At 50.7% G+C, this 21,253-nt stretch overlaps 2 protein-coding genes across 4 annotated transcripts in view; one reads left to right on the top strand and one right to left on the bottom strand.

Moving 5' to 3' along the window:
* Nucleotides 1–1,154: 1,154 nt before the first annotated feature.
* Nucleotides 1,155–15,953, top strand: C9H12orf43 (chromosome 9 C12orf43 homolog). 3 transcript variants are annotated; one of them, XM_003907271.5, is made up of 6 exons: nucleotides 1,155–2,150; nucleotides 7,231–7,273; nucleotides 7,455–7,553; nucleotides 11,965–12,038; nucleotides 13,293–13,383; nucleotides 13,896–15,953. In XM_003907271.5, exons 1-6 carry the CDS (start codon nucleotides 2,006–2,008, stop codon nucleotides 14,248–14,250), a joined length of 807 nt encoding a protein of 268 aa, XP_003907320.2. In that variant the 5' UTR covers nucleotides 1,155–2,005; the 3' UTR covers nucleotides 14,251–15,953. The 3 variants fall into 3 exon arrangements, with proteins under 3 accessions (XP_003907320.2, XP_009180119.2, XP_021778726.1); XM_009181855.4 differs by having other exon boundaries at nucleotides 1,156–2,150; nucleotides 13,899–15,953; XM_021923034.2 differs by lacking the exon at nucleotides 1,155–2,150 and adding an exon at nucleotides 5,744–6,000.
* Nucleotides 15,883–21,253, bottom strand: part of HNF1A (HNF1 homeobox A) — a 22,818-nt gene continuing 17,447 nt past the window's right edge. The window contains exons 8-11 of the mRNA XM_031650185.1: nucleotides 20,741–20,932; nucleotides 19,034–19,155; nucleotides 18,796–18,940; nucleotides 15,883–17,324 (exon numbers count right to left, since the gene is read on the bottom strand). Coding sequence (XP_031506045.1) covers nucleotides 17,197–17,324; nucleotides 18,796–18,940; nucleotides 19,034–19,155; nucleotides 20,741–20,932 — 587 coding nt within the window. The 3' untranslated portion in view covers nucleotides 15,883–17,196. The remainder of the gene's footprint in view (nucleotides 17,325–18,795; nucleotides 18,941–19,033; nucleotides 19,156–20,740; nucleotides 20,933–21,253) is intronic.

The following is a 21,253-nucleotide window of genomic DNA, read 5'->3' as shown; positions in this document are numbered from 1 at the left end:
GATTCTCCCTGGGGCCTGAAAGCTTAAGAGAATGAACAACTCCTCTCTCCTCAGGTTCAGTCCCAAAGCACAAGGCCACTTGCGCCAGCAGCATGCATCAGCAAGACATCAGAAGCAGGAAGAGAGCTGGCTGGAAGACACGTACCCCCTGAGGACAGAGAGAGAGGCCGTCCGGGTACTGCGTAGCAGTCACGTCAGACTGAGACACTTCCTGTTTACAGGAGACTCTAAAACCCTTGCCCCGTCCTCATGTGGTGCAGACGCCATTTTAAGCCTCAGCCCACCTGCACACAGGTGCTCATTAAAAGAGTGTGTTAGGCCGGGCGCGGTGGCTCAAGCCTGTAATCCCAGCACTTTGGGAGGCCGAGACGGGCGGATCACGAGGTCAGGAGATCGAGACCATCCTGGCTGACACGGTGAAACCCCGTCTCTACTAAAAAAATACAAAAAAACTAGCCGGGCGAGGTGGCGGGCGCCTGTAGTCCCAGCTACTCCGGAGGCTGAGGCAGGAGAATGGCATGAACCCGGGAGGCGGAGCTTGCAGTGAGCCAAGATCACGCCACTGCACTCCAGCCTGGGCGGCAGAGCGAGACTCTGTCTCAAAAAAAAAATAAAATAAAATAAAAGAGTGTGTTGCCCCACACTGCCTCGTGTTGTGTGTTGGCACGCTCTCAGGGTTCAAACCAATACGAGACCCTTTCACTAATTACTTCCCAAAGGTCCCACCTCCTAATACCATCACCTTGGGAGTGAGGACTTTTTGGAAGTTATCAGTATCAAAATGGAGTCACTTATGTCAAACCCTAACAAATGCCTGTCACAGAAATTATCTCAACAAGTTCCTCAGGCCAGGCGCAGTGGCTCACGCCTGTAATCCCAGCACTTTGGGAGGCCAAGGCGGGTGGATCATGAGGTCAGGAGATTGAGATCATCCTGGCTAACATGGTGAAACCCCGTCTCTACTAAAAATACAAAAAAATTAGCCAGGCATGGTGGCATGCGCCTGTAGTCCCAGCTACTCGGGAGGTTGAGGCAGGAGAATGGCGTGAAGCCAGGAGGCAGAGCTTGCAGTGAGCCGAGATCATGCCACTGCACTCCAGCCTGGGCGACTGAGCAAGACTCCGTCTCAAAAAAAAAAAAAAAAAAAAAGTTCCTCAAAACCACAGTATTATAGATAAGCCACTTGCACAAGGATATGTGCCTAATAGTGGGTGTCTCCACAATAAGCTAACACTAGCACCTGCAACAGGCTCCTGTAATCAATGGTACTTGTTTCAAAGAAGCTTATGTGGACTTTTTCTTTGTCTTTTCTCCTTGCCACAACCTCTTTTAATGTGCCTATAGTCCACGATAGCATGCATATCTCAAATTGCAATTTCTTGCAATTCTTGAAAAAATGCTTTATTTTGGAGAGTCAGTCTCTCTGTTGTTTATTTTAGGGTGCCAATTTTAACATATGAATTTTGGAGGAATACAAACATTCAGACCATATCAGTCACCTTCCTCTTTTTTGAAATAGAAAAGCTCAAGGCCAGAGAGTTTATTTTAGTAAAATTTTGACATACCTGTCTTCAAAGATAAAACATGAAACAGCATTCCACAGACAAAAATAAAGTGATTTTGTTCATCCCCAGCTCTCTAAGGTGTTTCTTAGGCCCAGCTGGACTGGGAAATTACTAGAATAAATGACATGGAATCAGAACCTGGGAACTAATCCTGGTTCTGTCATTAGCTCCTTAGGAGATTCCCTTCCCCTCTGGAAATCTCTTCATGAAGAAAAGATTGGAGAAGTTAATCTCTTAGGCCCTTCTAGCTCTTGCGTTTGAGAACCGCCCACCTCCCCATTCCCACCTGGTATCCCCAACCCAGTACAGTTCAAGGCCATTGGCAGTCCGGGTCTTGGAACTACAATCCCCACAATGCCTCGCGCCTCTCCTCTCACGTGAGGTCGTGCGGGAGGGCTGATAACGGCGGTGTTCCCCACAATCCTTTGCGGTGGTTCAAGATGGCGGCGCCCAGTGGCAATATGAGCGATTCGGAAAGCAGCAGCAGCAGTAGCGATGCGGAGGAGCTGGAGCGGTGCCGCGAGGCGGCAATGCCGGCCTGGGGTTTGGAGCAACGCCCGCACGGGGCAGTAAAGCCAAGAGCCGGTAGGGTACTATGTTTGGGGAGACTGGCTGAGGGGCGTGGGATCTTCCCCTGGAGCCTGAGAGGATGAATGGTGAGGAGGGAGTCACTGGGACTCGACTTCCTTCCCCGAGAGAGCTCCAGGGACTGGATGTAGTGCTGATTGAAAGCATGGGCAGGTGCAGTAGGGAGGGTATTTCGTTTTCCCAGTCGGGGAAACTGAGGTACCCAAATGTCTTTTGATTCTGCTTCCTTGGGTCTGCCCTCACTGCCCCACACTGGGAAGGCCGCCCTCTCTTCGAGATGACTGCAACAGCCCCCTCCCGGTATTCTCGCACCCAGCCTTTCCCCACCTCCAACACATCATTCTCCCACCCTTGAGGTTGCCAAGAGCAGTGCTCAGCACATCACTCTGACCGTGACTCCCTAGTCCCCTGGGAATAAATACAGAACCCCTCAACATCAAGGGGCCTAATTCAAGAACGCAAGGGTTCTTGAATCTGGAATGAAAAAATGTTGCATCTTTGCTTTCCATTCTCCTCTGACTGAACTGTATAGTCTCTTTCCATCATGCAAGCACTAAGCCACAGTAGTTCTGGCAATACCGTTACTTTATCCCAACAGAAGTCACAGATTTTCGTATCTCATTACGATCTTTGCAGATACAGATATCAATATATCATTTTATTGATAATAAGATAGATATTGGGAAAAAGTCATTTACACTCATCCCTGATTTAAAATGTGCCACTCTAATTTTAAGACCCATCTCTAGATCTAAGATGTAAGAAGAGCATATATCACAAGTTTGGTTGTTTACTATCATGATAATTAAATTTCAGTATCATTGGTTTTCTTTGTAATCCTATATGTTGCATTTCATGCATTTAAAACATTACTCTGAGAAGAGAACCAGGCTTCACCAGGCTGTTAGAGAAGGCTATGGCAAAGCAAGGTTAAGAACCGCTGCATTTGTTTAAAAGGACTTACAAGCCCTTTGGTGATCCATTTATTGCCTTCCTCTCCCTTCCTTCCCTCCTACCATACTGCACTTCCTGTAGGTAGCTTCCAGATCATAGTCTGCCCCCCTCACCCCCTAGTACCATAACCACAGTTTTCTCTGCAAGTTTCCATCTCACTCATTAGCAGTGGGAACTTGAGCAAAGTACTTAAATCTCACTGTACCTAAATTTCCTCAAATTACAGTGTGGGTAGTGGTAGTACCCACCCCATAAGGTTGAGAAGTAACTGAGATAATGCAATCTACAGTGCTTGGCACATCTTAAAGGCCCAATACATGGTGGCAAATATGTGGTTGGTCTTTCCACATGGACTGCTTTCCTCCTCCTGCCTAATTCTTGCTCTTTTTTTTTTTTTTTTTCAAGACTGGGTCTCAGTCTGTTACCTAGGCTGACACAATCATGGGTCACTGCAACCTCGACCTCCCCCTGCTCAGATTATCCTCCCACCTCAGCCTCCCAAGTATCTGGGACTACAGATATGTAGTCCCAGGTACTTTTCTAATTTTCTGTAGAGATGGGGTTTTGCCATGTTGCCCAGGCTGGTCTCGAACTCCTGGGCTCAAGTGATTCTCCCTTCTCGACCTTCAAAGTGCTGAGATTACAGGTGTGTGAGCCCCTGTGCTTCTAGTTTTTTTTTTTTTTTTTTTTGAGATGGAGTTTCACTCTCGTTGCCCAGGCTAGAGTGCAGTGGCACGATCTCAGCTCACTGCAACCTCTGCCTCCTGGATTCAAGTGATTCTCTTGCCTCAGCCTCCCTAGCAACTGGAATTACAGGCACCTGCCACCATGCCCAGCTAATTTTTTGTATTTTTAGTACAGACAGGGTTTCACTATGTTGGCCAGCTGGTCTCGAACTCCCGACCTCAGGCAATCCACCCGCCTCGGCCTCCCAAAATGCTGGGATTACAGGTGGGAGCCACCGCACCTGGTCTTTATTTATTTATTTTTGAGATAGAGTCTTGCTCTGTTACCAAGGCTGGAGTGCAATGGCACAGTCTTGGCTCCCTGCAACCTCTGCCTCCCAGGCTCAAGCAATTCTCCTGCCTCAGCCTCCTGAGTAGCTGGGATTACAGGCACCTGCCACCAGGCCCAGCTAATTTTTTTTGTATTTTTATTAGAGACAGGGTTTCACCATGTTGGCCAGGCTGGTCTCGAACTTATGACCTCGGGTGATCCGCCCACCTTGGCCTCCCAAAGTGCTGGGATTACAGGCATAAGCCACCGCATCCAGCCTAGATTACATTCTTGAGTGCGTCTGGTCATAGCCACCAGGAGTTGAGAATTTACTTTTTGCCCCTGTTCTAAACACTTTGTTGTCTGTTTTCATCTTCCCAGCAATGCCACAAAAGGGTATATTAGCCCCATTTTACAGAAAACTGATGCTCATAATGGTGAAATAACTTGGCCAAGGTTGTCCACTTTGTAAGTGGCAGAGCCAGGCATAAATCCAGGCCTACCTGACTCCAAGTCCATGCTCTTCATTGCTGCTGTGCCACTCTGCCATGGACAAGTGTCTATTGTGGTCAGAACTCCCACCCTTTGGTCCATGACTATGTGGAAATATAGGTCACTATTTTATTTATGTAACCTCTAGAGACAGCTCTTAAATCCAGTGATGAACTGGTCACTCAAACCACTTTAATTTTAGGGTAGCATAGACTTTGATTTATTTTTCCAGCAATTAATTCAAACCAAGATACTATGGCAGGATCCGGGGATACAAAGATAAAAAGAGGCAGACCATGTATTCAAGTAGCTTACAAATCCAGGAAGGAGATGGGCATGGAAACAGTGTCTCCAACACTACCTCCAGAAGGTTGGTGATCGTATTCCTATTTTATAGATGAGAAAACAAAGACTGAGGGAGATAAAGTGACTTGCCCAGCATCACACAGCTTGGTGGCACAGCCAGGACTCAACTGAACTGTCTCCCTCTGCAATAACTGTTTCTGTTCGCTGATGGTACCTCACCTTCATCACACTGTAGTCATGATGGAAGAGATGCTCTTCTTCCCTGTGATTATGTGCTGAAGACGAAAGACCAGGTCTTTAAAGACTGTCCATCCAGGCCCCCACATTACCCACCTCCAGGAGCATGGGGCATGTTCAGCATTCTGTGTTGTGCTCTGGGATACAGTGACATAGACCACAGGTACTAGGACACAGATGCCACGTGTATAGGTGATGACATAAACACAGCAGTGCCCCCGTGGAGCAGTTTCATACACCATGGCCCTCCACTGGGCCCAGAGCTACCAAGTGTCCACTTTGTTCAGTTGGCCCCTTAAATATACAAGCACGTTTTATCTTGTTAGTTAAGTCAGAAACCTCAGAGCTAACTTTCACTCGTTTCTCGCGCCCTGTAGTCAGTCTGTCAGTGAATCCTATTGACTCCATCTATTTATTTATTTATTTATTTATTTATTTATTTTAGATGGAGTCTCACTCTGTCGCCAGGCTGGAGTGCAGTGGCATGATCTCGGCTCACTGCAACCTCCACCTCCTGGGTTCAAGTGATTCTTCTGCCTCAGCCTCCCAAGTAGCTGGGACTACAGGTGTGCACGACCACACCCAGCTAATTTTTATATTTTTAGTAGAAATGGGGTTTCACCATGTTGGCCAGGATGGTCTCAATCTCTTGACCTCGTGATCCACTCGCCTCGGCCTCCCAAAGTGCTGGGATTATAGGCGTGAGCCGCCGTGCCCGGCCTTGACTCCATCTTAAAAGTGTATCTATCTGGAGTCTAGCCACTTCTCACCACCTCAATTACTGCAGCAGACTCCGTGTTCCTGCCTTTGCCCCAACAGTCTCGTGCCACACAGCAGCCAGAGATGCTCTGTCAAAACCCAGGTCAGTTTATGTCCTTCCTCTGCTCAGTTCCAGAGCTCCTCCTCCTCAAAGCCCAGGTCCTCCTATTGGCCCACGTCAGGGCCCTTCATGATCTGGCTCCCCCTGAGTTCTCCATCTCTGCTGCTCTCGGTTTACTGGGTGGGCTCTGGTCACACTGACCTCCTTGCTGGTTCTAAACACACAGGCAGGCTCCAGTCTCAGGGCCTTTGCAGATGCTTTCCCTCTGCCTGGAAGGCTGTGTCCCACATGCCCACTTGGTTCACTCTCTCTCCTCTCTCAAATCTCTGTTCAAATGTTACCTTGTCAATGAAGCCCTCTCTGCCCACCTTTATATAACAGTCCCCAGCCCAGCACTCCCCACCTCCCTCCCCTGTTTCTATTTTTTTCCATACACTTACCATTATCCAAATTTACATGTTGTTTATGTATGTGTGTTTATCATCTCTCTCTACCAACTAGAATGTAAGCTCCATGCAGACAGTGATATTCGAGTAAGTTGCTCAGCAATGACAACACCTGGTTAATAAAAGGCGTTCAGTATCTGGTTTGAGGGAATGACCAAAAGGCCAGGCAACCCCACTATTTTGGCTTGAAAAATGTGATCCACAAACGAGCCATCTTCTCTCTCTTCCCCTGCACTTAGCACACAGCCAGGCAGGCATTAAATTGTGCAGTCAAATCACACTTAGACCTGCCTGTTCAGCATAGCGTGGTGGTTAAGAGGGGGCTCAGGAGTCAGATGGCCTGGGCCCTCAGCCCAACTCTGTCACTTAGGTATTTGACTCTGGCCGAGTTATTTTACATCTCTTTCTTCTGCAAAATGGGATAATGGTAGCCCCTCCAATCGGGTTGTTGGGAAGATTCACTGAGTTATGTGTGTTACATATATTTTAGGTTACATATATAACTTTTAAGTTTTATGTATAGATAACTAAGTTATATATATAACTATTTTAAGTTACATAACTAAGTTATATATATAACTATATAAAATGTACTTACATAAAATATGTAACTGTATTATATACATATATAACTAAATTATATATGTAACTATTTTAAGTTATGGGTATATAACTTTTATATATAGATATAATATATATGAGTTACATATGTATGTATATATATGAGTTATATGTATTTTAAGCTGCTGAAAATAGTGCCTGGCACGCATTTGTTGTTGCTGTCATTGTTTCCTCTATAAATGCCCCAATTTTTGTTTTTCCACAGGTGCTGCAAATAACCAGTTGTCAACCTCCCAACCGAGCCTCAGGTACTATGCACTTTGGGTTCAAGTTTCACTTATTCATGCAACAAATACTGATCCCCTGCGTGTGCCAGATGCTAGACTACACACCTGGCATTTCCAGGTGAACAAGACAGACATGGTCCCTGTGCTCATGGGGACAGCTTCTGAGCGGGCAGGAAGTGAGGTCTCTTTGTGTGTGTCGTAGGCATAAAGTGGATGAGCATGAACAAGATGGCAACGAGCTTCAGACCACCCCTGAATTCCGAGCCCACGTAGCCAAGAAGCTGGGAGCCCTGCTGGACAGGTAAATAAAGGTGGAGTTTCTCCTCTCCTGCCCTTGTTAATACAAATAGCAATGGCTCACATTGGCTGGGAGCTCACGGTGTCCAAGCAGACACGGTGGCAGGCACCTGGCATATGTCACCTCCCTGCATTCATAAACAACATTATCATGTGGGTCCTGCTGTTACCTTTATTCTCCAGGTGAGGAAACAGGCTGTCAGCAAGGAGATATGTTGGCTTAAAGTCACATCATCGTCATAGCTACCATTTATTGAGCAACTGTTTGTGGCCATGCTCTGTGCTAAGTGCTTGATGTCCATTTTCTCATTTAATCCTTGTTATGACCCTAAGAGGTAGGGACTCTTATCATTCCCACTGTACAGATGGGTAACTGAGGCTCAGAGAGGCAAAGTCATTTGCCCAGGGGACACTGCTACTAAGTGACAATTCAGGATTCAGAACCCGGGAGGGAGCAGAATTGGGCCTCAAACTCAAATTTGTCTGACTCCAAGCCCACGTTTTTTTGTGTTTTGTTTTTTGAGATGGAGTCTCGCTCTGTCGCCCATGCTGGAGTGCAGTGGCGCCCGATCTTGGCTCACTGCAGCCTCTACCTCCTGGGTTCAAGCAATTCTCAAGCCTCAGCCTCCCGAGTAGCTGAGATTACAGGCACCCACCACCACACCAGGCTAATTTTTGAATTTTTAGTAGAGATGGGGTTACACCATGTTGGCTAGGCTGATCTCAAACTCCTGACCTCAAGTGATTCGCCCACCTTGGCCTCCCAAAGTACTGGGATTACAGGTGTGAGCCACTGTGCCTGGCCAAGCCCCTGCATTATCCTGCAACCATGAGAGTAAGAGAGGAACATCGAGAAGCTCATTCCTGCCACAAGAGGGCAAGGAAGGGCCGTGTTCCTATTTCTTGGGTGCCTTCTGGGTGCAAGGCACAGTGCCCGGTCTCTATCTTACATTCTCAACACAGGTTGATCACCCAGTTGGTAAGGATACAGGTTGGCATTCTTAAAGTAGGTGTCAAGGAATACAACCTGTTTGAGTCCATATGGGCTGCTATAACAAAATAACATAAACTGGGTAGCTTGTAAACAAAATAAATGGATTTCTAACATTTTAGAGGCTGAGAAGTCCAAGATCAAGGCACCAACAGATTCAGCATCTGGGGAGAGCCCTCTTCCCAGTACAGATGGCGCCTTTCCACTGCGTCCTCACATAGTGGAATGGGCGAGGGGTCTCTCTCAGGCCTTTTTTATAGGAGCACCAATTTCATTCATGAAGGCTCCATCCTCACGACCTAATCACCTCTCAAAGGCCCCCATCTCCTAAACTTAATACCCTGGGTTGAGGATTTCTTTTTTTCTTTTCTTTTTTTGGAGACAGAGTCTCCCTCTGGAGCACAGTGGCGCGATCTTGGCTCACGGCAACCCCCACTTCCTGGGTTCAAGCGATTTTCATGCCTCAGCCTCCTGAGTAGCTGGGATTACAGGTGCGGGCCCACCACGCTTGGCTAATTTTTTGTATTTTTTCTATTTTTAGTAGGAATGGGTTTTCATCATGTTGGCCAGGCTGGTCTCGAACTCCTGATTTCAAGTGATCCAGCTGGCTTGGCCTCCCAAAGTGCTGGGATTACAGGTGTGAGCCTCTATGCCCAGCTGGGGTGAGGATTTCACCATAAGAATTTGGGGAGGACACAAACATTTAGATTCTAGCACTAGCCCAAAGCGTGGCTCTAGAAAAAAGGAGGTCCAACAGCAAAGAAGTGTGAGAAACACTGCAATCTACATACCTCCACGTGTCCTTGCAGACTGCAAGCCATAGTAGTATATTCAAGGCTCTGAGAATTCCCGTAGTGAAGAGACCTGTGTAACTGTTTAGCCCAGCATTTTCCAAACTTGTTTAGCCACAGTGCCTTTGTTTCATGGAAGACTAGTCAACAACCTATGGAACGGGTCTTGAGATACACTGGGCTAGATCCGTTCCTGACTGGCAGAGCCCTGGCAGGGGTCTGAAAGGGAGATGAGGCAGGATTTGGGGCCATTGCCATTCCAGTCGAAGTAGATATCAAAAAGGACAAATGAGCCTTCCCAAAGTGTGAACCAGCTATTCTCCTGAGACAGAATAATGGGCCAGAGCCCCGCAGCCTAAACCCCACAGGGTTCCCCTCAATTGGAGAATGTAGGGGAGGTGTTTAGGAAGGCAGCTGCATTTCAGCCTGTGGGAGCACAGTTTTTCTTTGTGACTCTGTGGCTTCAGGCTGAACAGGGCCTGCTTGGCATTGCTCTGAGCCACAGAGGTGTTTCTGCAGTAGAAATGCCAGCCAGCCATGGTTAGAATAGCCCCTGCAGCGTTTTCATGTTTCTCCAAAGAAATCTAAATGATACCTTAGGCTGGGCGTGGCGGCTCATGCCTCTAATCCCAGCACTTTCGGAGGCCGAAGCAGGTGGATTATTTGAGGACAGGAGTTGGAGAACGGCCTGGCCAACATGGTGAGACCCCACCTCTACTACAAATACAAAAATTAGCCGTTCATGGTGACGTACACCTGTTATCCCAGCTACTTGAGAGGCTGAGGCAGGAGAATCGCTTGAACCCAGGATGCAGAGGTTGCAGTGAGCTGAGATCGCGCCACTGCACTCCAGCCTGGGCAACGGAGCGAGACCCCATCTCAAAAAAAAAAAAAAAAAAAAAAAAGATGTAAATGATACTGCATTTGGTCCCTTGTGTTAAGTCAGTGTCTCTCAACCTTGGCGCTGTTGACATCTTTGACTAGCATTTGTCGTGGGGGTCTATCCTTCCCATTATAGGATGTTTACCAACATCCCTGGCTTCTACCTACTTGATGATAGTAGTGCTCACGCCACCAGCTGTGACATCCAAAAATGTCGCCAGACATTGCCAAATGCTCCTGGTGGCCACCATGGAACCACTGTGTGGGGTCAAGAACAGGTGCCTGAGTGGCATCATCTCTACTCCCTCTCCCCAGGTTGCTTTTCCTGAACAGGACTTGGGGGGCACCTTTGGCATATAGGAAGGGAGGTTAGGGAAAGCACCCAGGGCATTGGTGCGTCTGCCTTGAGGGCATTGCTGAGAGCCTTGTTCTCTGCGGTGCACAGTGACATCTCCATCTGCACTCGCCAGAGACATGCTTCCGGCCTTGTGCCTCTAGAGAAATGTGGTTTATTTTTATGTTAGAGATCCTGTGAAGGCCGAAGCTTTTCTTGATGACAGTCATCATCTGCATCATCATCATAGCTACCATTTACTGAGCAGGTATTTGTGGCCAGGCCGTGTGCCACAAGTGCTTGATATCCGTTTTCCCCTTCAATCCTTGTGACAACCTTAAGAGGTAGGGACCTTCATCGTTCCCACTGCACAGGTGGATAACAGAGGCTCAGAGATGTAAAGTTGTTCACTTAAGGGACACAGCTAATAAGTGATAAAACCAGGATTCAAAACTCAGGTCTCTGAAGTCTGAATGAGGTCCATGAATTGGATCAATTTCCATTTCCTGGTTGTGATATTGTGCTGTAGTGAGGCACAATGTTACCATTGCAAGAAAATGGGTGGAGGGTCTGTGGAACCTCTGCATTATTTGTTGCTACTGCATGTCTACAATTATCTCCAACTTTTTTAATTAAAAAAAAAAAATGTAGCCAGGCACGGTGGCTCAGCCTGTAATTCCAGCACTTTGGGAAGCCGAGGTGGGTAGATCACGAGGTCAGGAGATCGAGACCATCCTGGTTAACACGGTGAAACCCCATCTCTACTAAATACAAAAAATTAGCCGGTGTGGTGGCAGGCGCCTGTAGTCCCAGCTACTCGGGAGGCTGAGGCAGGAGAATGGCATGAACCTGGGAGGCAGAGCTTGCAGTGAGCCAAGATCGTGCCACTGCGCTCCAGCCTGGGAGACAGAGTGAAGACTCTGTCTCAAAAAAAAAAAAAATTAAAACAGGTCTGCCCTGCCCCAGAAGCTGTCCTATGAACCAGTTTTCTAGATTGGTCATATTTCACTTTTCATGCTTGCTGCTAGGAAGCTCAGAGCAAAATGTATGCCTTCTCTCTAACAAGTGGGTAGGACTTCTTAACCACACTTCTAGGTCTTTCTGTTCCTCTTGCGCTTATATCTCTTTGCCCTATTTGAAATTGCTTTCATTTTGTTTTATTATGTCTTTAAAAGTTCTTCAACACTTGCTGGAATAAAGTGGGCTTTAAACAAATGAAGCACTGCAGTTTGAGTGGCAGAGGCTGGTCAGCATATTATAATCAGACCATCAACCCTCTTACTATGCCAGCATGCTTTCTGCTTTTGCATTTTTTATCACATGCTCTATCCCCTCCACTTCAAAAAGAATTTTTTTAAATTGTTTTTGTTGTTATCCAAAAATCTTATCTTAAATCAACCATCTCCTCTCCCCTTAGCTTCATTACCATCTCAGAAGCAGCAAAGGAGCCAACAAAAGCTAAGGTACAGAAAGTCGCTTCAGAGGATGATGGTGAGTGGTTATACTTAATAGAAGCTATCATTTATTAAGCACCTAATGTGTGTCTGCAGCTGGGCAAAACAGTTTTGGTATATTCTTTTTTTTTTGGATAGGGCCTTGCTCTGCCTGGAGTGCAGTGGAGCGATTATAGCTCAGTGCAGCCTCAACCTCCCAGACCCAAGCTATCCTCCCACATCAGCTTCCTGAGTAGCTGGGACCATAGATACATACCACCAACTCTGGCGAATTATCTCGCTGTGTTGCCCAGGCTGGTCTTGAACTCCTGGCCTCAAGCGATCTGCCCACCTTGGCCTTCCAAAGTGCTGGGACTACAGGCATGCACCACCACACCTGGCTAATTTTTGTATTTTTTGTAGAGACAGGGTTCAGCCATGTTGCGCAGGCTGGTCTTGAACTCCTGGCCTCAAGCTATCCTCCCGCCTCAGACTCCCAAAGTACTGGCGTTACAGGCATGAGCCTACTGCACCATTCTTTCATCCGCTCAGCCCTGTGGTGAGGCAGGTATTATGATGAGACCCCATTTACAGACAAGGCGACTGAGGCCCTGAGAAACAAAGTCATTTGCCTGAGGTGGCCTCATCTGTGTCACCCCGAGCAGGAGCACTTTACTGCTGCCCTCACAGCCTTGCCCATCTGCGTCTGTCCTGTATCAACACATTTACCACTTTGAAGGCTGCCTTAGGTCAGGAGCTCAAGTGCTGACTTCCAGAAGCCTCTGAGGGCTTGCTGAGCTGATGTGGCTGCTGGCTTCCGCTCCAGCACACCCTCCACTGGCTCCATCAGGCATCACCGCTCCAGCACGCCCTCCACTGGCTCCATCAGGCATCACCGCTCCAGCACACCCTCCACTGGCTCCATCAGGCATCAGCATGACTCTTGGCAGATGCAGAATCACTTTGTAGTTAGGCGACTGATTCCCGGGTCTTTGCCTCTGGACCAGGAGCCCCTGAGGGCAGAGGTGGGGCAGCCTCAGCACCTGGCACCTGGGAAGAGGGGTTGGCATCTGGCGGTGCTGACTCTTCCCCTTTGTTTTTTTTGTTGTTGTTCGTTTGGGTTTTTCTTGTTATTCTTTTTTAAATTTTTTTAATTTGTGTCTTTTTAAAATTTTTATTTGTTTCTCTTATTTTTTCTTTTTGTTTCTTTTTTAAATTTTTTCTTGTTTCTTTTCTTGTTTACCTTTTTTGTTTCTCATCTTTCTTTTTGTTTCGTTTTGTTTTCGTTTGACTCTGCCCGTTTGAATCTTAGGTTTCCGCCTTTTCTTCACGTCTGTCCCTGGAGGCTGTGAGAAGGAAGAGTCTCCCCAACCCCGCCGAAAGCGACAGCCCTCCAGCTCCAGGTGAGAACTCACACCTCTCCTCACGTCCCATCCTTTTTCCTCCTCTTCTGTCTTGGTGGGTTCCCCAGAATAGCCAAGCAGACTCCAGGCAGGACCAGGCTGAGGCATCGGCCCTGTCAGGCAGCTGGATACCTCGTGCTCTCAGTGGGAGGGAAAGCCCTCTTGGTGACGGCTTTGGATGTTTACTGCTTTTGAGCACCCATCTTGGGCCAGACACCTCACTTGATCCTAGTTGCCTCCTGGGACATTCCTGGGAGGCCTGGACTCTGTTAAGATCCCCGTTTTCTAGATGATACTGACAGTCAGAGAGGTGAAGTCACTTAAGGAGGTCACAAGGCTGCTACGCCCAGACGCCAGTATTGGAAGCCAGGTTGGCCCCACTCCCAAGCCTGAACTCGCTACCGGCCTCCCTCTGCGGCTGCCTCCTGGTGACGTGGACCAAAGGAGGACAGCGAGAGGCGGCTCTGGGGCTGTGTCCTGACTCCAGCTAACGCAGGGTGCCCTCGTTGCAGCAGTGAGGACAGTGATGAGGAGTGGCGGCGGTGCCGGGAGGCAGCTGTGTCGGCGTCCGACATCCTGCAGGAGTCAGCCATCCACAGCCCTGGCACGGTGGAGAAGGAGGTAAAGAAGACAAGGAAGCTGAAAAAGAAAGCCAAGAAGGTGGCCGGTGTCGACTCGGCTGTAGCCACCACCACCCCCACCCCCGCCAGCACGGCCACAGTCCAGAAGCAGAAGTCAGGTGAGCTCAACGGGGACCAGGTGTCGCTTGGGACTCAAAAGAAGAAAAAGAAGAAAAAGGCAAAGAAGGCCAGCGAGGCCTCTCCATTCCCACCAGCAAAGAGTGCCACAGCTGTGCCTGCAAATTGAACCCAGCCATGGGCCCAGGGCTCAGCTGGCTCCAAGGACAAGGTGCCCCCCTGGGGACAAGGCATTTCCAGGCCCCACCTCCCTCTCCAAGTTCAAGGACTGGGCTGGCAAACCCAGACTGCCCATGAGACCCTGATGGTGATGAGGGCTTGCCTGAGAGTTGAGCCAAAAAAGTGGCTGTAGGGTGAGAAGCCCAAGCAAGGCCTGCCCCTCTGTGCTCCCATGGAGGGCTGGGGGCAGGGGGTGGGGGGGAGGCCTATGGTTCCAGAACATTCCATGGCCTCAGGAAAAAAAGAGCCTTCCAGTTATTTGAGACTAGTGGCCAAGTGGTGAAACCTCCACCTCCCTAGAACTGTCTGAGGTGGGCAGGGGAAGGGAGACCTTCCCCACCACCTCTTTAGCCTGGTATGAGAAACAGTTTTTAGAAAATGAGAGAAGGGATCCCCAAGAGGCCAAGGCCCAGAGAAAGTTTGGTTCTTCTCTCCTTAGCCCCTATAGACTTCACGGAATTGTCTGAAAAAGGAGAGCTTTTTCACCCCTGGCTTTCTAGAATTTTCTTTGTCTGCATTTGTGAATATACCACACATGATGGTGTCTCTGAGCCGACCAGATTATGGAAACTCAATTGTCAGAGGACCCAAAACAAAACTTAGAGTGATTTGGGTATTGCCTGTCAATGCTGAACCTTGAGACGTTTTAAATACAACACAAATCTCTATACTCCCAGGATTTGTGCATTCACCCCACCCAAGACTTCAGGAAGTGTCAGCACTCGTGGACTAGGTGTCATGTGACAAAGGCATTCTGCAAGAAGTAGAAGCTTGTGACCAGGTGCAGTGGCTCACGCCTATAATCCCAGCACTTTGGGAGGCCAAGAAGGGTGGATCATTTGAGGCCAGGAGTTTGAGACCAGCCTGGCCAACATGGCGAGACCCCGTCTCTACTAAAAATACAAAAATTAGCTGAGCATGTTGGCACACGCCCGTAATCCCAGCTACTCAGGAGGCTGAGGCGGGAGAATCACTTGAACCCAGGAGGTAGAGGTTGCAGTGAGCCGAGATTGCGCCACTGCACTCCAGCCTAGGCAACAGAGTGAGACTCTATCTCAACAACAACAACAAAAAGTAGAAGCTCGTGGCCAGGCACGGTGGCTCATACCTGTAATCCCAGCACTTTGGGAGGCCGAGGCAGGTGGATCACTTGAGCCGAGTTCCAGACCAGCCTGGGCAACATGGTGAAACCTGGTCTCTATTAAAAAAAAAAAAAATACAAAAATTAGTTGGGCATGGTAGTGAGCGCCTGTGGTCCCAGCTGCTTGTGAGGCTGAGGTGGGAGGATCCCTTGAGCCCAGGAAGGTCAAGGCTGCAGTGAGCCGTATAATGCCACTGCAGTCCAGCCTGGGTGACAGTGAGACCCTGTCTCCAAAACGAAATTGTTTTTTAAAGTAGAAGCTTGAGGTTAAGATGAAATCTGGCTTCGTCATTCGAGTCTCAGCAGAGCCAGAAAAGCAGAGACGTGGGGTGTGAGAGCGTGGGTGCGGGAGCCCATCTCCTCTTCGCAGACCCCGGGCCTGCCCCAGCCTCCCTCTGCCTGCCCAAACCTCGTCTGAATGATTTGTGGACAAGCAAGAAATTACCACATTTCTCCTTGACTTTACTAAAAGTTAAATAAACGTGCCGCTCACCCGAGCTGGCTACAAGCTGCAGGGGGTGCTGGGTCACCCCAGGCCTTTTCCTGAATCCCAGGGTGGATGCGGTGCACGGAGGGCCAGGTGCTCAGCAGCAGGCCCAGGGATGTGGGACCGTGCTTGCCCTGGGTTCACAGGCTCCTTTGTCCCTCCTGGCAGTGCTCAGGCCCTCGGACTCCTCAGGGTGGCTGCGAACTGCCCTCAGCCAGCCAGACCCCCAGGATTCTATTAGTCCTGTCCACAGAGGTAGCTCCTGTGCCCTGGGGTCACCTCTTTCTTCTGGGCACCTCAGCTTGGCCAGCCGCTTGGGCCTTGCTCAGCTGCTCGGGCCTTGCTGCCTTCTGAGCTCAGCTACTCCTGCCCCAAATAAGGGCAGGGTCTGCAGGGCCCTCGAGACAGGAGCTGCCCCACCAGGACCTAGACTTGGCATGGGTTGCGAGGCTCCCACAGGAATAGGGACAACTTCCCAACCCTGAAGCAGCCTTCCCAGTAGAGGCAGGAGGCCAGGCTGGCCTCAGAGGCGTGATGCTCTTGGGAACAAAGACCCGGGAAAGCTGGAGGTCATGGGGCCTGGGAGAGGGAATCGCTGGGGACAGGGGAAGCCAGGAGAGCCCTGCCTGCCTTCCCTGTTAGCTTCGGCCTCCCTGGGCTTGGGCATTGGAGCCCCAAGCTCTGGCACAGAGTAGCCCCCCAGGAAATGCCTGTGTGAGTAGGTGATCGGGTCAGTACAAGTGGCATGTGGGTCACTAGCTGGAAGGAGTTGGGGCAGGATGGAGTGGCCCAGTGGGTGCATTGGTGACCGAACAAGGACACGCTGATCCAGGGCCTCTCAGAGCTCAGCAGGTCACAGCTACACAGGCTTGTTTCCTGAGAAGTGTGGCTGCCAGTGTGGTGTAGCGGTCCCGGGGCTCTCCACAGGCCCAGGCTGGGGGTGCCCAAGTCACAGGCCGCCCCCTTCTGTTCCAAGTAAGCAGATTGTGTCCCACACAGCAGGGACAGTCCCTCCTCCATCTGCCAGGAACAGGCTTTGCTCCTAGCTCTCCATGGCCCCCTCTTGTGCAACCCAAGCAGCCCTCCATGGGTTGAGGCGCCTCAGAGCCCTCTGTTTCTGATGCATCAGAGCAGAGTGGGGAGCGAGGCACAGCTGTCCAGGAAGGGCCACAGGAGCTCAGCAGGCTCAGGTCCTTCAGGCAGGGCTAGCTGCTGCCCTCATCACCCCCCAAGCAGGCAGTACAGGCCCCAGGGCCCAGGTGCCGTGGTTACTGGGAGGAAGAGGCCATCTGTGTGGAGATGAAGGTCTCAATGACGCTGTGGTTGGACGGCAGCAGGTGGCTGTGGCCGTTGCTGGAGTCTGAGCTCTGGTACAGCACCAGGCTGCTGGAGGACACTGCGGAGGCAAACGAGGCTGCTGACCACCCACCAGGCACCCACACCCACACCCACCCCACCTGCCCGTCCCGAGGGGTACTCGGGATGAGGAGGCAGAGCCACACCTCCTGGATCACAGCAGATAACAGGAACCCCAAAGTCACACCTCTACCCTCGGTTCTTAACAAGGGGAGCCTGCCAGCCAGGGTCCGGGGCCGCCCAGGGAGTGGCCTCAGTACATCTTAGTGGGAACGCTGGAGAAGCCCCTGTGAGATGCCGGGGTAGGTAGTTGTACGTGTTGGCTTGGCTAGGCTGAGCCAAACGCTAATCTAGGCGCTGCTGTGAATGCAGGTGCTTTGTAGATGTGGTTAATGCCACAATCAGTTGACTTTGAGTGAAGGAGGTTACCCTGAAAATATGGGTGGGCCTTCTCCATCAGTGGAAGGCCGTAAGAGCAAAAACCAGTTTCCCAGAGAAGAAGGAATTCTGCCTCAAGGCTGCAGAATTCACTCCCCAGAGTTGCCAGCAACAGATTTCAGGCCTGCCAGCCCCTGCAGACACGCGCCAAGTCCTTCAGGTAAATGCATTGGTTCTGTGTTCCTGGAGAACCCTGACTGATGGCCATGGTTAAGAGAATGGGCTTTGAGGTTGGACCTGGGTTCGAGTCCTGGCCCTGCCATCTGGTAGCTGTGGGAGATGAGGCAAGTCCCTCCCCTCCTTAAGTGTCCACTTTCTCATCCGTAAAATGGGGGTGATCATGCAGACGCCTCATGGGGTGAATGCCAGGACATAGAATGGCCTCGGTGGCTGTCACGACAGCTGCCAGGGCCGGGTCCAGGAACCTTATAGAAAGGGGGCAGCTTGCAAAAAGACAGGCTGCAAAGCCCAGCCACCTGACTCCAAAGTGCCCACTCCTGATAATGACATCATAGATTACAAACTCAGGCGACCACCCCACCGCCAGGGGTCATTGGAGCCAATGTGAGTGGATGCAGTGAAGCCTGGTGAGCTGTTATATGGGAGTATGAATTTTTCCAATTTCCCAAAAGATGCCAGAAATCCAGATTTCTATGTGAAAATTCCTGATTTTGAAATGTTAGCAACAAATTCAAAGAATGTTCAACCCTGAGCCAAGCCAAACCAGACACACGCAAGAGTCGCTTCTGGCTCACAGACCTGCTCCTTATCATGACTTCATCTTTTTCCTCAATCCAGCCCCTGAGATGTTCTTGCAAGGTGAACCCTGTCTTCCTGGGGTCACCTGTGCCTCTTGAGCTTCATGGGCACACAGGCCATGTCTGGGAGGCAGGGAACCCCACCCAACCCCCCATGCCTGCCAGTGCTTCCCCACATGGCCTAGGCCTGCTGCATGCACAGCCCCACAGTGACAGGACGGCAACAAAAGGGGTGGGACCAACATGGAAGGGGGCGGAGATAGTAAGGGAGGGGGCGGAGACAGTAAGGGAGGGGGCGGAGACAGGGCCTCTCACCCGTGGGGCTGGCGCTGAGCCGGTGGGCTGGCTGCAGGTGCTGGATGCCTGCTGGGTCCTGGCTGGGGACGTGGAGGGTGGTGGCCTGAGAGGCCGGCGTGTGAAGCCCGGACTCACTGGAGGCCTCAGTGTCTGAGGTGAAGACCTGGGGGAGCAGAGCAGCCTCCTGAGTCCCGGGGATGTGGGGGCGAGGGGCTCTGTCACAGGCCAAGGGAGGGCCAGCAGGCCTGGACCTTACCTGCTTGGTGGGCGTGAGGCTGGCCAGGGCACTCAGGTTGGTGGTGTCAGTGATGAGCATAGTCTGCGGGAGCAGGCCCGTGTGGGTGTACTGGGCCACCTCGGGCTTGTGGCTGTAGAGGGCTGGCCGCAGGGGAGAGAGGGGCAGACGTGGCAGACGTGCCTGACAGCCCCCGTCCCAGGCCTCAGGACCGGGGAAAGGGGGGCATGGAGCCTGCTGAACAACCAGACTGGGCAGCAATTGGAGATCCAGGACTGATTTTCAAAACTGGGGGCTCCAGATAGAGGGACAGACCCTTTCCCCATCACAGGGAACTGCTCAGCTGGGATTGATGCAGGGGAGCCTGGAGGAGGCCAGAAACCAACTCCAGCTTGTGTCACCTGGAGACAGCAGGTATGAAAGGGAACGGGAGGCGTGGGTGCAGGACTACTGTACTAAGCACAGGTGCTACGTACTAAGCGCAGGTGCTATTGTACTGAATGCAGGTGCTATGTACTAAGCACAAGTGCCATGTACTAAGCACAGGTGCTACTGTACTAAACTCAGGTGCCGTGTACTAAGTTCAGGTGGCCCCTGTCAAAGAGCAAGGCAGAGGACAGCAGTACCTCCATCTCCAGGCCACCTCTCCAAATAAAACCCCATGTTTTGCCTACAGCACCTCCCCCCACCCCGCAGGAGACACACAGACCCCACAAGAGACACACAGACGCTAGGAAAACTCACATAAACCACATATTCTCACAGTGACTCAGACAAAAACGTACACACACACATACATTCTCAACCACGTACACACAGAGACATATACAGACCCAAAATCTCTTAACCTAGTCCCAAATTCCAAAAAAGTCTGAAACCAAAAGATTTCCTTAAGATTGGCACTAGAGCTCATTTGGTGGCAAAACCCAGCCTGAACCTGACATGAGGTTATGAGTGTTTAAACTGCCTTGTAGAAATCCTACTTTCGCTGCAGAAATAGCAGTGCTTTGATCACAGTGGGCTATCTCAAACCCTGCTAGGAGTGTTATGTGATAGCTGGCATATCCACCAAATTACCTTTCTTTTCTTTTCTTTCTTTTTTTTTTTTTTGGCAGAGTCTCACTCTGTTGCCCAGGCTGGAGTGCAGTGGCACAATCTCAGCTCACTGCAACCTCCACCTCCCGGGTTCAAGCAATTCTCCTGCCTCAGCCTCCCAAGTAGCTGGGACTACAGGCACGTGCCTCCACGCCTGGCTAATTTTTGTACTTTTAGTAGAGACGGGGTTTCACCGTGTTGGCCAGGCTGGCCTCGAACTCCTAACCTCAAGTGAGCCGCCCACCTCGGCCTCCCAAAGTGCTGGGATTACAGCTGTGAGCCACCACACCTGGCCCCAGATTACCTTTCTAAAATCTGAATAGATTTTAGAAATTCATATGGCCCTAAGAGTTTCAGAGAAACAGAGGCACGCACACACAAACGCATGCACAACTGACACACACCTAGACATGCACTAGGGATCTGCTCACACAAGCAGTCATGTGCACACACACAGATACGTGCATTCACATGGGAACACACTGTGGCCTGCAGACACCCTCAGTCACGGAAACACACTTGTCCTGGAGACACACTCAGACTGCAGCGCCTGCCAGGCACCCCCTTCCCCTGCATCCATTGACAGCCAACCTCTATCATCATCTCCCCCTGTGTGGGGCACAGGGTGCTCACCATGGGGGCTCTGCAGCTGGGCCATGGTGGCCATGAAGGGGCTCTGGGTCACGTGGCTCTGCACAGGCGGCATGAGCGGCTGCTGGTAGGAAGGGTGCAGCGGCTGGGAGAACTGGACGGGCTGCAGGGTGGTCAGGCTGCTGCCCATGCTGTTGATGACCGGCACACTCTGTGCCTGCGTGGAGGCCAGGCCTGGAGTGGAAGGGGCGGGAATCAGCTGGGCCCCCCAGTTACATCCCATCACCCCCCCAAGACCTCCCAAGGGCACCACCTCTCCTTCCCAGAGCCCGTGGTTTGGAGGAGGGGGCAGGGTGATCAGGAAACAGCCCTCCACTGGGACCTGCCACTAATTTAAGTGGCTCTGGCAAGTCATTCCCCCTCTTTGAGCCTTTAGCTCCTTATCTAGGCTAGTGGGAGAGGCAGGCAGTGACTTGTTCAAAAGTCGTCAAACTGAGGTTCCCTGGAGCCCTGGGGTTCCACAGCAGTGCAAAAGCCCTGGGGTTAGCTCTCTGC

This window comes from Papio anubis, chromosome 9 (assembly GCF_008728515.1).
Source record: "Papio anubis isolate 15944 chromosome 9, Panubis1.0, whole genome shotgun sequence".
In the NCBI taxonomy this organism is placed as follows: Eukaryota; Metazoa; Chordata; class Mammalia; order Primates; family Cercopithecidae; genus Papio; species Papio anubis.
The sequence above is the reverse complement of the archived record's forward strand: the minus strand, read 5'-3'. Positions and strand labels throughout refer to the sequence as shown.